At 37.3% G+C, this 17,363-nt stretch overlaps 1 protein-coding gene across 6 annotated transcripts in view; it reads right to left on the reverse strand.

Moving 5' to 3' along the window:
* The window catches only part of ccdc136b (coiled-coil domain containing 136b), a 35,461-nt gene that overhangs the window by 12,820 nt on the left and 5,278 nt on the right, over positions 1-17,363 (reverse strand). For 5 of the 6 annotated variants that reach the window (XR_013205346.1, XM_077234719.1, XM_077234718.1 and 2 more), the window contains exons 3-5: positions 5,151-5,465; positions 4,849-4,923; positions 2,408-2,704 (exon numbers count right to left, since the gene is read on the reverse strand). Coding sequence is in view for 5 of the 6 variants with exons in the window: in XM_077234719.1 (XP_077090834.1) it covers positions 2,408-2,704; positions 4,849-4,923; positions 5,151-5,465 (687 nt within the window). In the remaining variant the exon portion in view is untranslated. Of the gene's footprint in view, positions 1-2,407; positions 2,705-4,848; positions 4,924-5,150; positions 5,466-7,538; positions 7,582-17,363 lie in introns of those variants that run through there. The other variant, XM_077234722.1, reaches the window with a different exon arrangement.

The following is a 17,363-nucleotide window of genomic DNA, read 5'->3' on the forward strand; positions in this document are numbered from 1 at the left end:
TTGAAAGAAGTTATGCTGCTTAATATTTTTGTGGAAACCATGTTTTTTCTAAGTCTTTACAGTCACTTTTGATAAATTGAATGCGTCCTTGCTGAATATATGTATTAATTTAAGGAAAAAAAATGTTACTGACCCCAAACATTCAAATGCTAGTGCACATAATGATAACCACTTCAAACTATTATTTTCTACAATCCATTGTTGTCACATGAGCTTCGTTGAATAGCTACTTAAGTGAGTGGTGTTAAGTCATCATGTATATATTTCATCCTATTTTTTTTTAATAGTCTACATTTTTAGCAGTATAATCAAATTGTGACTCAAGAAGGAAATAGATATTACTTCTGTTTCACTTAAAATGGAAGGTTTTGGGCGAGTTGCATTGTGGAATACAGTTTTCCATGCAGTGTTCGCTGCTTGCAAACTACACATTTAAAAAATATAAATACCTTATATATATATTTATAAATATACATATAAATTAAGATATTCCATGCCTAAAAATGCTTACTTTACCCAGTATACATGCTGCATACTACATACAAAATATCAGTAGTATAATAGTATGAAACTTGGAACATACATACTCACTGTCCTAAGGGCCAAACTGCAAGAAATACAAAGGCTACATGTCTATGGCAGGAAAATATTGAACATTTGACCAGACAGCTGTAAATACACACTGAACCCTGTAACTAGTCTCCATGGAAACAACCAATTCCACCCTCTCTTCCCACTGCAGCAGTCTGACCTGTCAATCAAGAGTCATGTTTGCCTTGCACATCCCCCATGGTGCAAGGTTCAACCCCCGATAGCATAGTCTCTAATCTAGATGGAATCTCACTTGTAAAAACAACTCACACGCATCTGCACTCTGTCTCTGCCAGGCCTGAGTGTGTACGTGGTGTAAATAACCATCGGAAGCGCATGTACTGATAAACAACTTCGCCTCAGCTGCATCTGACCCCAGATCAGAGTCAACATGAATGCCTCAATCACAGGCTCAGATGTGTTCGTGTTCAACACTGTTTTGCGATCAGCGTGTCTAACCCCACGTCCCCACCGGCAATCGCTGGTATGTTGTTTTTATTTCAGATCTTAATATAGTAAACTTCTAACAGCATCATGGGAGCAGAAAGAAGCCCCGGCGCCCTTAGAGGCAGAGAAAGACATCAACACCAGACAAATGGGGCTCAGAGGAGGTCCTGCACTTTGTCAGAATGACAAATGAAAGAACCTGTAATGCAATCACATTTGTCAGTGGCAATGCATACTGGGTAATATCAGAGCACTATGTCATATCAGGCAATGGGGAAGAAAGTTGATAAAATGTCTGTATCACACAACAGGGTTTATTTGCAATCAGCATCTGCCATTTATAATGCTGCAATGAGGTTATGTGATAAAAAGAAAAGTCTTGCTGGAGAAATCTCAGCTGGCTAATGCACAAAAACACAGATGAGGTCTGGAAAAAGCGACTCCATAGAGTTGTGAGAACAGAAGATTTAACTTTGCATGTCTGACTTCTAATATGTTTATATTGAGATATGCTAATGATATTAGCTTGGTATCACCTAATCCTCACATAAACAATTTCGCGTTTTAACATTTTAATTAAAGTATTATTTAGTATTTTTATTAAGTCCAGTGCTATTTTAGTATTATTTATATACTATTATAGTTTTATTCATATTATTTTGTTTTATATATTTTACATAGCTTTAACTTATTGTTCAGTTATTTTTCAGTATTTCAGTTTTAGTTTTATTGAACTTCAACTTCAAGGCAACATTTCTAATTAAGGTATTTTAAGTTCAAGATTTTCATCTGACATTTATATTTTATTTCAGCATTATTTTATCTTTATTTTGTTGTATTTTAGCTTTACTTTATCATTAATTTCTACATATTTTTATTTTATTTTTCAGTTATTTTTCCGTATTTTAGTTTTATTGTACTTATTGTATTCATTTTCAAGGCAGCATTACAATTTTTAATTTAATTATTTTTAAATTAATTTAAAATTTAAATATTTTTCATCACGAGTGCAGGACAACCCGTCAAAATCACACGATCCAACAATCCAATCAATTGACTGAATAAAGTCCCGCCCTACATTTCTTCTTGTTTTAGAAGCCAATAAGTGAAGAAAAGGCTATCACAACTTCTGTTTCACGTTGACTTTAACAGAATATCCCTGTCCAACCAGTTGCATCAGAAAGCTCATGCTGGCCAACAAGGCTTCACTAGTTCATTTTGCTAGCAAACGGCATGGCTATGCTGATCCACCAGCCAGACCAGCACCAAACCAACACTAACCAGTATCATCTAGGCTTGAAGCTGGTATAAACTGGTCTTTATAGAGATGTCCCTATAGTTTGAGCCTGTAGTGTGGTTGGAATCAGACCTTCTCCTCCTGCTTTGCGCTGGTTCTTCATGCTGATTTCGGCCCGCAGCGTGGTCAGCTCCAGCTCGTACTCCTGCGTGGTGCCGCGGAGACGCTCCAACTCGGCACGCACACGACACAGTTCCTCCTGCAGCAGGGCGATGTCATTCTCCCGCTCGGCTGCCGCCTCCTCCGCCGCCTGCTGAAGCTCCTGCACTTCCTCCTGCGCCACACGCAGCTCCTCTTGAGCCTCCCACAGCTCGCTGGCCTTCTCCTCCTCAAGGCTGTCCAGCTCCTCCTGCACCGAGCGCAGCTGGCCTGTGGGTCACAAGTCAGGACAGAACAACATTTTACAGCTGAAAATTGGGTTATAAAAAGTATATTGCCTTTTATACTGCTTACTATTTTTTTTAATATTATGTGAAACCGTATGCAACAATAAACATTTTAAACAGCGCTACATTGTTGTCACATGGCATCACCACATTGAATGTTTATTTCAGCATGTGGTGTCCAGTTATTTTCTTGGAAATTGATCAAATGTAATGTTTAAAAAAACACATTTAATAAAATAACATTTATTTCTAATCCACATTTGTGTAAGACTAGCTGTAACTCCTGCAGTGTTTTTATTGTTAACTAAAACTAAAACTATTAAAAAGAGTTTTTGGTGATTTAAATAAAGCTGCAATAAAATAAAATATAAATAATTGATGGAAAAAAATGAAACAAATGAAAATTATAAATGTTGCCTTGACAACTAACTAAAATAAACCAATTTAAGTACTAAAATTACAAAAAATAAAATAAATGACTGATAGAAATACGTAAACTATATAAACATTATGTTTAAAAATTAAAGCTAATTCAAATACTTAATATTGTGGGTCATCTAGATATTTAGTGTACACAGAACGTATGGATACTATGCACATTATACATAGTATATACTGCAGAAATAGTGGGAGTATTGTGCTATTTCCGAATATGTGTGAGCTGTCAAATACTAAAATCCATGTAACATTTATATATGAATCTCTTAAGGGAACCAAGACCATATGAGGTCTACAATCAGCTACTTCACTGGAAACCAAGCACATCTGAAGTGAAAAATATGCCTCCATTTCATCACTCATTACAGCAATCACTCTTCATGTCCTGTTGATGAGTAGTAAAAATGTCCAAACCTATCAAACCATCCACACAAAGCATGAATTTAAGTCTGCAGGGGCTTTTTTGGGTCTCTTTCTTGCAAGGCGGGAATACAGACAGTAAAAAAAACAGGCTGTGATTAACCCGAAAAAAAAGTTTCTCCATTTTACAGTTTGTGAATCTTATTCTGGCAGATGTTTGTTATGTTATTCGTATCTGGGATTGCATTACTTATGATGGTATCTAGGCATAGCCCAAATACTTCGGCAAATGCTGGTTTACTTTGCCTCCTCACAGTTCATTTAATTTAATTACAGCGCAGCCACTGAGAGAGTGAAAGTGAGTCACTGGGGAACAGAACAACATTTACATCACCTCTGCTTCTCCCATCTCTCCACTGCTCAAACACTCACACCAAGTAGCAGTCGACCAAAGAAATGGGAACAGGATGTCATGGGAACATGGGAACATTTTAAACAGTAGTATGCTACACTGTCAAATTTAGAGTGACGTGTCCAATTATCATTTCTGCAACACAAAAATGTCAAATAAAATATAATAAATGGCACAAATGAAAAAAGATGACATGAATAAAATAAATTTAAAAATAAATATTGCATGATAAATGAAATAAGATTGCATGAATAAAAATTACACAATTTATAATTATGATAAATAAATAAAAATAAAATAAGATGACAATAAATTAAATAAGATAACATGATAAAACAAAATGAGAAAAATAAAATAATCAAAAGTTTCCAAGTAATCCATGATCGTGTCAATTGTTTTCAGAAGATGAAAGGTCAAGTCAAGCACATTGCATTGTGGTATAAAGGTCTATATCTACTGTCTACTGTAACTTGTGTCTAATGTTATTTGGGTATTTAACGCATACAAAAAACCTGCAGGTTATACATATGGTATAATACTGCAAAAACAGTAAGAACATTATATTTCCAAAAATTGCCAATGTTTTCTATTTTTAACAGTACAAAAATATGAATATGTAAATGGCCTCTTCAAATCATCAGTGGCCTTGATAAAAATATAAAACAGCAAGATAAATCAAGAATGTTTATTCACTAGCATTGGACACAGCCATTATTCAATATGTCAAATGCAAGAGGATATTAAAGCTGCTTGATGACTGAAAAAAAAAACCTATTTAATTAATTTAATAAAAATGGAACTATATTAAATAAACTATTTAATAAAAACTCTAAGTTAATTTTATGTAGTTGCAGTAATTAGCACTGCATTTAAGATGAATACACATTTGTTTCTGTTTTCTAAGTGTTTCTGTTCACCTTGAAGTCTCTGAATCTGTCTCGTAAAGGTCTCGGCCTGGTGGGCGCTTGCCAGCCGCTCTTCCTCCAAAAGACCTAGAAAGCCAAAGAATGACATTAAAAGAAGAGGGAAATCTCTAGCTGGACATTGAAAATGAGTAATTAGTAACATATTACTGGCATCTGACAATATTAACAAGCCAAGAATGTTTGTGTGAAAACATGACTCGAGAAACAGGTGGTCAATGATAGCTGAACATGCTCAGAGGGTACTCCCGGTGATGATGTCACACCTTAAAAACAGCTATTATTAGTATACGCACCCTGCATCTCGTTGTAGCTCTCCTCGTGTCGTTGGGACACCTCTCTGGTCTCCTCCAGCTCCAAAAGCAGCTGCACCACCTGTGACCTCAGCACCTCCAGGTCATCTTCCTCATCCGCTGGGTCTCCCTCCTCCTCGTCCACCGTCTCCTCCTTCACCTCCTTCTTCTCCGGCTCATCCTCCTGCCCCTTCTCTCCATTTCCGGCCTCCACCTCCTCCAGGTCTCTCTCCTCATTCTCCTCCAGTGACCCTCGCTCTTTGGCCGTCATTTCACTGCCTATACCCGGCCGCTCCACTTTCAAGTCACACACATCGTCTGAGACAGAAAAAAATCAATGATAAATTAATCAGTTGATCATATACAGGTCCTTCTCAAAAAAATTGCATATTGTGATAAAGTTCATTATTTTCCATAATGTAATGATAAAAATTAAAATTTCATATATTTTAGATTCATTGCACACCAAGTGAAATATTTCAGGTCTTTTATTGTTTTAATACTGATGATTTTGGCATACAGCTCATGAAAACCCAAAATTCCTATCTCAAAAAATTAGCATATCATGAAAAGGGTCTCTAAACGAGCTATTAACCTAATCATCTGAATCAACTAATTAACTCTAAACACCTGCAAAAGATTCCTGAGGCTTTTAAAAACTCCCAGCCTGTTTCATTACTCAAAACCGCAATCATGGGTAAGACTGCCGACCTGACTGCTGTCCAGAAGGCCATCATTGACAACCTCAAGCAAGAGGGTAAGACACAGAAAGAAATTTCTGAACAAATAGTCTGTTCCCAGAGTGCTGTATCAAGGCACCTCAGTGGGAAGTCTGTGGGAAGGAAAAAGTGTGGCAAAAAACGCTGCACAACGAGAAAAGGTGACCGGACCCTGAGGAAGATTGTGGAGAAGGACCGATTCCAGACCTTGGGGGACCTGCGGAAGTAGTAGACTGAGTCTGGAGTAGAAACATCCAGAGCCACCGTGCACAGGCGTGTGCAGGAAATGGGCTACAGGTGCCGCATTCCCCAGGTCAAGCCACTTTTGAACCAGAAACAGCGGCAGAAGCGCCTGACCTGGGCTACAGTGAAGCGGCACTGGACTGTTGCTCAGTGGTCCAAAGTACTTTTTTCGGATGAAAGCAAATTTTGCATGTCATTCGGAAATCAAGGTGCCAGAGTCTGGAGGAAGACTGGGGAGAAGGAAATGCCAAAATGCCTGAAGTCCAATGTCAAGTACCCACAGTCAGTGATGGTCTGGGGTGCCATGTCAGCTGCTGGTGTTGGTCCACTGTGTTTTATCAAGGGCAGGGTCAATGCAGCTAGCTATCAGGAGATTTTGGAGCACTTCATACTTCCATCTGCTGAAAAGCTTTATGGAGATGAAGATTTCATTTTTCAGCACGACCTGGCACCTGCTCACAGTGCCAAAACCACTGGTAAATGGTTTACTGACCATGGTATTACTGTGCTCAATTGGCCTGCCAATTCTCCTGACCTGAACCCCATAGAGAATCTGTGGGATATTGTGAAGAGAAAGTTGAGAGACGCAAGACCCAACACTCTGGATGAGCTTAAGGCCGCTATCGAAGCATCCTGGGCCTCCATAACACCTCAGCAGTGCCACAGGCTGATTGCCTCCATGCCACGCCGCATTGAAGCAGTCATTTCTGCAAAAGGATTCCCGACCAAGTATTGAGTGCATTACTGAACATAATTATTTGAAGGTTGACTGTTTTTGTATTAAAAACACTTCTTTTATTGGTTGGATGAAATATGCTAATTTTTTTAGATAGGAATTTTGGGTTTTCATGAGCTGTATGCCAAAATCATCAGTATTAGTATATTTTTCCTCAGATTAAATAAAATAAAATAAAATAAAATTTAATGCAAATATTAAAAAACAAGATTACAGTGAGGAACTTACAATGGAAGTGAATGGGACCATTTTTTAAGGATATAAAGGCAAAAATGTGAAGCTTTTAATATTACAAAAGTACTTTTGTTAAAACGTATATTATTTCAGCTGTAAAGCTGTTTAAATACATTTTACCACCGTTTAGGGGCGTCACATTGTCATGGCAACAAATTTTTAAAATTAGGTTTAACTTTATAGGAAAAAAGACTAGTCAGTGCTTTTTTCACACTAAAATCAACTTAATCTACACAGATTGTTTACGTCTTGTGTCAATACTATTGAAACATTGGATATTTAAAACCTTTACAGACTTCCATTGGAAGATCCTCAATCAACGTAACCCAGAACTTGTAATCGCCATTATGCCAGAAATTATGTTGATTGCTGAACCCACAATAATCCAAAACCTCTCTGCACTAATGATTATTTGCTCACTAAGTAAAATGACATTTAAAAGTTCTCTTGATGTCATACCCACATTCTCTGTTTGGAAAGGAGATGTGCAGCTATGCATGTCCCAGACCCCCACCCCCAGCCTCCACCTGTCATCTATGGGGGGGACTTACTAAATCCATCCAGTCCACCACCTTCATCACCTGCTGGCCCCCGACTCTCATCTCTCTCTGCCCCCAACAGACCTCCAGACCCCCCTCAAGCAATCAAAACACCCAACCAGGGCCAAAAGTGCCTCAGCACTAGAGGAATGTGTGCTATATTAAGGATTTAGGCCATGAATCGCCCCTCTGCCTTCACCTGTTGTCTGTTAACAAACACAAAACACACCCACAGTTCTGAGAAGAAAGTGTAAGAGAGCCAAAGAGCCCTCTAGTGCCAGGTGTGGGTATAGACAAAGGAAAGAAAAAAAGAAAGAAAGAAAGAAAGAAAGAAAGAAAGAAAGAAAGAAAGAAAGAAAGAAAGAAAGAAAGAAAGAAAGAAAGAAAGAAAGAAAGAAAGAAATTATTTTATTCCTCAAGGATGCAACAAATTGTTCAAAAGTTACAATGAAGACATTTGTTACAAAATATTTATATTTAATAAATGCTTTAAGAAATTTAATAAATCAATTTAATAAATGCTGTTCATTGAACTTTCTATTCATCAAAAGAAACCTGAAAAAAGCATCACAATTTCCACAAAAATGTTAAGCTGCACAACTGTTTTCAACATTGATAATAATCATAATGTTTCTTGCACAGGAAATCATCATATTAGAATGATTTGTGAAGGATCATCTGACACTGAAAACTGGAGTAATGATGAAAATTTTGCTTTAAAGGGCAACTAAACCCTAAAACAACTTTTTTTTTAGTTAATTATCTGTAAGACTGCGGCTTTATTAATGCTGTTCATTGATTCATGTACATTTTTTGACATTTGGGTATAAAGTGTTTTAATTATACAATATATGGTGTAAAAAGGTGTGAGTGCTGCCCTCTTCAGGTTGAACGGTGGCAACTGCAGTTGAATTTTCCTATTGGATGTTGTGGTACTGCATAAATATTGCCAGTGGGTGGAGTCAGGCTCTGACAAGGGTTGAGTTACCCTTTAACATCACAGGAATAAATTAAATTTTAAATATATTCAAATAGAAAAGTTATTTTAATTTGTATTAATATTTCGCGATTGTAAATGATTTTACTGTATTTTTGATTAAATAAATGCAGCCTTAATTGGTGAGCATAATGTTTTTGAAAGAAGTCTCTTTCAAAAACATTAAACAATTGTAATGTTTCCAAACTTTTGACAGGTACAAAATATTATATAAAATAAGACATTAACCTGATCCCATTTTTTTCTATGATGAAGGAGTAGGTATAGAATAGTATACATTATTATATAATAATAATGAAATAAATATTTTAAATAATTAATTAATTTATTTATATATTAACAATTAATGATTATAAATTAATATAGACATTAACCATTTGTGACAAACACAGTGAATAAAAGAACATCCCCATGTAAAGTGAGCAGCAGATCTCCTGCTGTCGCTCTCCTCTCTAGTCTGTGCTAATCACCCACCAAACTAAGGAGCCAGATGGTTAAAAATAGCCCATTTCAAAACCGTCCTTCTGTCCTCCTCTTCTCTCCCTTTCTTCTCTTCAATTTCTTACACACACATTTCCTCTCTCGCTTTTCTTTACATTCACATCACCTTATTTTCATTCACGTTATCCAAATGATCCTCCTGCTCTTTCCCGGGTCCATCCCTCTTTTCAACAGTTACCTGTTCCTCTCTTCTTAAATCTATATCACCTCGTTCTAAACACCGTCTCTCTACCTCCTCCAGGCTGATCTATAACTCTAGCCTTACTCTAGGTTTCTCTCACTTGCCCTCTGACCTCTGAACACAGAGAGCCAGACCATTGGCGGGGCAATTACACACACTTAATCTCTTTTACAATCTCACTCACTAGTTCTATTTAATGACACAAGGGCTGTGTGTGTGAGGATATATGACTGATTCTGCAATTATTTGGCACTGTTGATGACTTGAATAAAACATTAATAACATGTCTTGAAATTAAGATTTGATCATGACATATTATACGTATATACCCTCAAATGCATTTTGGTATGTTATGTGATGTGTGGATTTGCTTTGACAAACTCAGAACAATCTGAAGTCCACACACAGGACACGGGAGAGTCGGCCGCGCCAGACCTGACTAGACGATTCATCTCTCTGATCCTCTTAGATCAGATGTCTGTGTGGGATTAACGGAATCTGTGAGTGCGGAAAATGAATTGTCTTGCCAGCAACTCCTCCCCCTCCATTCCTCAGACTTTCTTTCTCCCATTTACTCCCTCTTTCTCTTTTCCTCTGGTTGGTTTTCTCTCATTTCCCTCTCTCTTCCTGAATGATATTTATCCCACTGTAATGAGCCCTGTGCTGTATTATTGATCATGCTTTGCAGATTAAAGTCTTTCAAACATCTATCAAATAATAATGAACCAGTGAGGAAACTCACTCTCTCTCACACACACAAGCACACGCACACACACACACACACACACACACACACACACACACACACACACACACACACACACACACACACACACACACACACACACACACACACACGCGCGCGCGAAGGAGGGTCTTGAGCTCAGGATTACAGGCAGCTTTGATAGCACCAAATCAGCTTCATCCAGTGTATGAGCTACGATTTATTCTGTGGGGCCAGAATTTTTTTTTTACATGCACACAGACATCCGGATACATTACTGGATAGGTAACACAAATCGCAATCATGAAGCATCCCTAAGGACAGATAAGAACATGCAGTTACACAACAGTAGCCTCTGTGGTTTTCGAAATAACTAGTACAAAGTAGTGCAGTCAGTCTATGATCTTTGACACAGAACTTCTAGCTAAAATGATCTCTCTCATATATATATATATATATATACAGTATACACAGTATATGGCCACAGTATAGATTACGTTTTAAAATTTAAAGGGGTTAGCCTATATAATGAAATTTCCATCGCTGAAGTTGGAATATGGTCATAAAACTATATATATAAAAATATAAAAATTATTTAAAATAATAAAAACAAGTGATTTTTTGTAAGAAAACTTGGCTTTATAATCATTATACTATAATTATTTTTTCATTATATTAACATTTTATAAATATAATTAAAAATATATAATTTAATAAAATACATGACACCTTTAACTGTATACTGCATCACAGAAGTACATTCAACTCCATACTAAATAGCCCAATCTAACACTAAGAACGCAAAACACATTTTTTCTCTTGTAACAACATCATTGCTCCATATGTGCAGTGCATATGAGGCCTCACTTCCTGTTGAACTCAGATTCTTGTGATTTTCACTTGTGTATAATGATTCCTAATAGAAACAGCCCAAGAATAGGCCCCTTTGTTCTAAAAGACACAGATAGAATAGTTTAAGTGAATGCAAGAGTCTCCCGTTCCTTAATATTTGTCATTTTGCCGATTATAATTTCATGATGCTTTCTGCCGTTGCAATAAATAAATGAGAAATACCATTAAAATGAGACTCTGAGATCAGAACATTCACTTACAAAACAACTGACACAATTCATTTGAAAATGAGCACCTGGTGCTTTGGAGATAACAATCAAAACTAAACAATTTCATTTCAGACCATGACCGGAAGGCCATATTAAATCTTAATATCATAAGTGGCATTAAATGTTGACATGCAAAGAGTTACATCACGATCGTGACAGACACAAACACAAATATAGCTCTCGTCTAGTTCTCATGAGCTCAGAGAATTAATTTCATTCCAATCACAGGCATAGCTTCGGGATCAGCCTGTGGCACTGGCAGAAATCCAGTGTAATTATTGTTATTTGATGTTGATGATGTGTGATTAATGCGGTTTTCATAACAAAAACAACATCAATCAAAAACGATATATTCAGTAGTCTTCGCTATTCCTTTTTATGCACTTTCATTCTCTCCTTTCTTTTTATTGTTTTTTTACACATAAGTATTTTTGATATTGTTATCTCCTTTATACTAAAATATCAATCATATTGTCAATACTGTCAACAGTCAGAGTGGTATATGATCTCAATGAGGGAGGGGCAAGTACAACTACATGCATAACGGTTTACAAAAACATGAGAAAGAGAAATATTTCAGGGGTCAGAGCAATACTGCAATTATTATTTAAATGCCTTTTCATCATAAAAGCAGAATGTAAATACATTATAGTATCATATGCATGTTATTATAATAGGTCCGGTTTACAATGAAACACTCAATTTTATTTTATATGTAACAGGGGGTCATCACTCCATCTCTTCTTTCAGGGTGTTTGAAGGAACCCTAAAAGAACTACTAACCTTTCACAAACACTTTCGGTCCATGATCAGCCTGTGTCTGGCTAAAATCCAGATGTTGACATCAGTTTCCTGTTTATAGCACTGCTTTCACTCTCAATTCAAGACCAGGGTAACACTACACTGACCATAACCTTAAAACAAATACATCCTTTTCAGCCTTTTAGTCTCAAGCTATCCATCAAATCCTAAAATAATATTTAAATGATTAATTTAACGCAGTCTGTAGACTGTCGCCATAATATGAGCCACAATGAAACTCCGAGTCTAAACATCATTAATAAGCTCAGCACAGCTCTGAGAAGAGGAAAGATGATGGACATAGTCACAATGGCTCCTGGGAAATCAAGGAGCAAGGGCAGAGCAAACACCTTCCACACACATACATTCACAAAACACAAAGACTAACCTACAAAACTAGACTCTTGCACACACACTTAACCATGCAAGGCATTTTCTATTAAATTGCATTCTTCCTCATTACTAAAGCATGACTGCAATGCAGTGAGCTAGTGAGCTGTTTTTCCATAGTTAACATCAGCCAAAAACAAGTAGGCTACTGCTGCTGCAGCAGTGTTGTGCAAAGTCTAAAGTCTTCTGTAATGGAGCAAAAGTCGCACTTGTCAATGTTAAACAGCTGCTTGTGAAGTCAAGCAAGCTTTCAGATCGTTTGTTGCAGGGTTTTGACTGAGGGAAGTGATGCAGTCGGTTTTTGGTGTCGTATGAGCCTGCAGGAAACCGCAGGATAAGTATAGCAACGTCTATGTGAAAAGGACCCAGACTGAGCTGGCTAAACAGTGCCTGTTGGTTATTAAACTGACAGCTCTGGTGAAAAACAGATGCATGGGAAAGGGGGTCAGTAACAGTCACTGTAACTTACTTTCTTCTGTGGCACACAAAAGCAGATGTTTTGAAGAATGTTCATGCTGCTCTTTTCCATATAATAAAAGGGAATGGTAACAGGGTTTTTTCTCCAATATCCAGTTTTTTCATTCCTTGTCACACTTGTGCGTTAAAGGTATTATGTAATATGTGTTATGTCAAGAAATTCAATTAGCTCCTCAAGTAAACTGCCTAGGGGTGGGCAATATGATCAAAATGTTAACCCTGTCATTTGAATGCATCATTTAACCATGGCAATGATATTATACTTCACCAAATAACTAGAAAGAAAAGTTATAGATGAACAAAACCTTATAGGTTTCATAATCCTTGACATCCACATAACAAATGAATAACAACAAACACCAAGTAAGTCCAAACATACCCACATATAAAGTAAACTTCATAAAGCGATATATACTATAGCTTGATTATTTATATGTCGCAAAAAATATACTGTTGCACAGCTCTAATCTGCTAAGTGCAACTATAGGGCATGAAGATATTAAGATATCATGAACATCAATGTCATGATTTTCTGTAAAGCTGCTTTGAAACAATGTGCATTGTGAAAAACGCTATATGAATAAAATTTACTTGAGTGAACTCTAACAAATAAAACACCATGAAAGTAGCTCTGCGTGAAGAAAATGGCAAACTTTAGAATAGTGTCTATTGAATTCCATCTTAAAAAGTAACAAGGCATGTGACAACAAATGGCAATTTGGCGTCATTGACATCAAACCTGGCATGCCTTGCCAATTTGAATTATGCAAATGCAAATAAAATTTAAGATCAAGGGTAGAGAGGAAGAATATAGAAAAGTCATGTGGCATTTTTAGAGCTCCACATCCCCATTCACTTTCACAGTATTATAACCAGGACATTCTGTGAAACATCTCCTTTTGTATTCCATGGAGAACATATGGGATTGGAAAGGCATGAGGTTTCATAAATAAATGACAAAGTGCCCTATTTCTGTGAACTACTCTGTGAAACAGCACTGACTGGATTAATCACCATAATCTTTCACATAGCCTTGTAGTGACAGGAAAATTATGAGTCATTTCAGAGACGGAGAAAGTTTTGACGAAATATTATAAAAGTCTTTTATATTACAAAAATGTGTCTTGATGAATTATGCACAATAAGTCCAAGGGTATTTATTATGCAAGCAAACAGGGTTGATTTTGATTTCATATTGCCTACATAGAGAGAACAGAGAGAAGAGAAGGGTGCTGAGTGACATTTTCTACATAGCGATCAGTCCAAAAACAAGCATTAAACAACGCTTGTATAACCCTACCATACGCATACATAGATATACACACAAACACGATGTAAATCAGCATCCGCTTGTGAGCACAGACTTGTGTTTCAAGAATATCAATGAGACCTCACAGGTGGGGGATGATTACGTATTCTCCAATTATGTGTCTATGTCTGCTCTCTTCTTCTCTATTGTAACACTGTTAATTAGTTCTCATTAAGTGATGACAACCTAGACATTATCAAAGCAGCAGAAAGCATCTCATCAGACTTTCCTACACATAATGAGTGAGTAAAAGAGAGACACCAGGGCTCCATCTGGGATTATATCGGTCAACAATTTTTTTAAATCTACTCGGGAAAACTTTATGCCGGACTATAGACAGTTTACACCTTAAACCTTAACCCATACTTAAACCTACCCTTACCTCACCCGTATCCCACCTCAATAGCAACAATACAACATAAACACCAAAAGTACATTGTACTTATTTTTTGACGTAAGTACATAGTAGTTAAGGACACCTAATATAAAGTGTGACCCAAAATATTAAGAGATGTGAACTCTTCAGCGCTTCAGAACAACCAGCTTTATCGAACAATTCTGTCATTTTTCTTAGTTATTTGGTTCCCTATAGGAGCAAGATTCTCCGTAGTCTGACAAGAAAAACACATAAAAAATGTAGAAGAGACCAAATATATCCTTTATCTCTGTTGGTCTTGTTAGCACGATATCTGAGCTTTTTGCCCGCTGTGAGGTAGAGCCGTCCAGTCTGAAACCTTGACAGACACACATCACTGACCGTTACACACACATGCGGAGCACTGTAAGACAAGCCTTGTGTACAAAAGGATCACTTTGACTGTGTCTTTCCCAATAGGATGAATTTCTTTACAAACACACAGAAAAAAACATCAAAACCAAACGCATTTTCTTAAAGAACAAGAGAATAAACCAATGTGTCATAACACCATTAAGCTGAAATAAAAGATTCAAATGGAAAAATGCATACATTTGGCTTAGGAAAGGTGAGAGTTGGGTTTAAGGGAGATATATCACTGGGTCCCAGAAGCATTAGAGTGCTTTAAATGCGTGTGTGCGCGTGTCACATTTCTGGCGCAGTGAGGAGTGGCATGAATTATTCACGTCGCCTCTACCCTGGCTTGGCAGGAAGAAAGGTAAAATGAGAGAAGAGGAGAAAAAAAGAAAGGGAGGAGGGGCGGAAGTGGGAAGCTGGAAATTTGGAGAAGGCAAGGATAAAGCGACACTGAAAAACGAGATTGTTGGTTTCTCACTCTGACAGACGCATAAGGAGGAGCTGTATGACGTTAAAGTTTACCGGAGTTCACGCGCTCTCGCCTTGTTGCCATGGTTACACCTTGCCCAAGCCCCAACAGCTCCTACCAGAATCTTTTTGCACTTAAAGTCCCCATGAAATCAAAATTGAAGTTTCCTGGATTTAATATGAATATGTTAGCCTTACTGTTAATCTATAAAGTAGTGTGCTCCAAAACAATGGCAAAATTCGCATTTAGAAGATATAAGCATTCAAAACGTACAGTCTCTCACTTCAGCCAATATGGAACAGTGATTTTGATGACATCACTCTGCACTTCAGCTTCTCATCAGATTTTCTGTCCAATCAAATGCTCTCTAGAATCTGAAGCGTACCCCCCTCTACATTATAAATAGAAGCTGCAGCTGAAATTGGTCATTAGTTCACACATTTCCAATTTTCTACATGGTGAATGGCACATAGTGCACTATATAGGGGATAGGGAACAATTCAGACAGTGTAATTATGCTTTCCATTAGGCTAACGAAGGCTGATTTCACGTTAGTGTCATTTGAACCGTCGCAGCCCCGGTCCAGAGACACGATAACACAGAGCGGATTGTATGTGCGATTCGGCGCATACCATAAAACATATCGGACCCATATGAATTCTGCACAGGATGCTATATTTTAAAGCGATACGGAGGAGATTATGAGAAGAAACAGAGATTAGGAGGAAACTGCTGCTTTAACGAGCTCAACGGCTCTGGCCGAGATAAACAAAACGCTATTGGATATTTGAAAAAAGAGGAGGGGCTGTTTGATATGTCCCACCCTGTCTTCTGTTTCAGTAGAAATTACATCAACACATTAAATACTGCGCATTGCGAGGCACATAAGTGGGCCTTTAACATGCATAATAAAAACTACAAACACAATCTCGTCATCCGAGAAGTTATATAATGCAATGCAAAAAAAACACCAAACACATTTAAACACTATACATTAGAACAAGGAATACAAATTATAATAGGCTACTTTTAATTGATAATAGTATTTGCGATGAATTAACCAAGGTTGCCAGGTTTGCATAACAAAACCAGCCCAACCACAGCCAAAACTAGCTAAAAATCTACTGGGTTAATATTATTTTTCCCTGTCCATGCCATCTGGATTACATCATTAGAAAAGAAAAGTAATTTCAGAGGAGGAGAAAGTTTTAATGAAAACTATGAAGAACAGCCTTTTTTCCCCTTTAGAATAATGTGCTCTAATGGATTACAGAAATAAATGGGTTAATTCTGAGTTTTATGCTATGAGAACAAGCACACAAAACTCACAAACACGAAGATGAGAAAGAGAAAAAGGAGGAAAGAAAAGTGAGTTCAATCCCAAACTCTCAAAGCTGGTGCTCTCAGTGGACTTTCTCCTTCATGAGAAAGTTTATTTCTGTGTGTGTGTGTGGGCCTCACACAAGCGGCGCATATACACCATCTCTCTCTCTGCATGTAACTTTTCTTGCTAACCAAAGCGTGATCTCACTCGAATTGCCCTTGAGATTCCCGCCGTCAGCTCTTCTGGAATGTTCTAAAGAGCCAATCCTCACAACTGCGATGGGGTCAGTGAGCAACAGAGGGAGGAGACCCACAGGAAGGAGGAGAGGAAGATTTGGAGGAAGGAAAGCTGCAGTATGCCTTGTTTTTGTCATTCGGTCAGCGTATGTATACCTCTGCAACATATCAACAAGAATGAAGGAAAATTCTTGGTTCAGAATAAATCAATTTTGTGGCACGCGTTAGAGCTGCACGATTCTGGATCAATTGAAAATCACAACTCTTTTGTTTCAAATCGAGATCACGATTCTCCCACGATTCTGAACAGACAACTAAACAAAATAACATGTCATTTACTAAAGGTTCTGACAAAATGTTAATTGCTGCAGTCTGTTAAATCTGTTTAACTAAAAATCGGTTTGAGTGAATGATTCAATGACTCACTAATAAATACTTCACTT

Source organism: Siphateles boraxobius, unplaced genomic scaffold, assembly GCF_051911475.1.
Source record: "Siphateles boraxobius isolate OS27281-9 unplaced genomic scaffold, OSU_SipBor_1 19, whole genome shotgun sequence".
In the NCBI taxonomy this organism is placed as follows: Eukaryota; Metazoa; Chordata; class Actinopteri; order Cypriniformes; family Leuciscidae; genus Siphateles; species Siphateles boraxobius.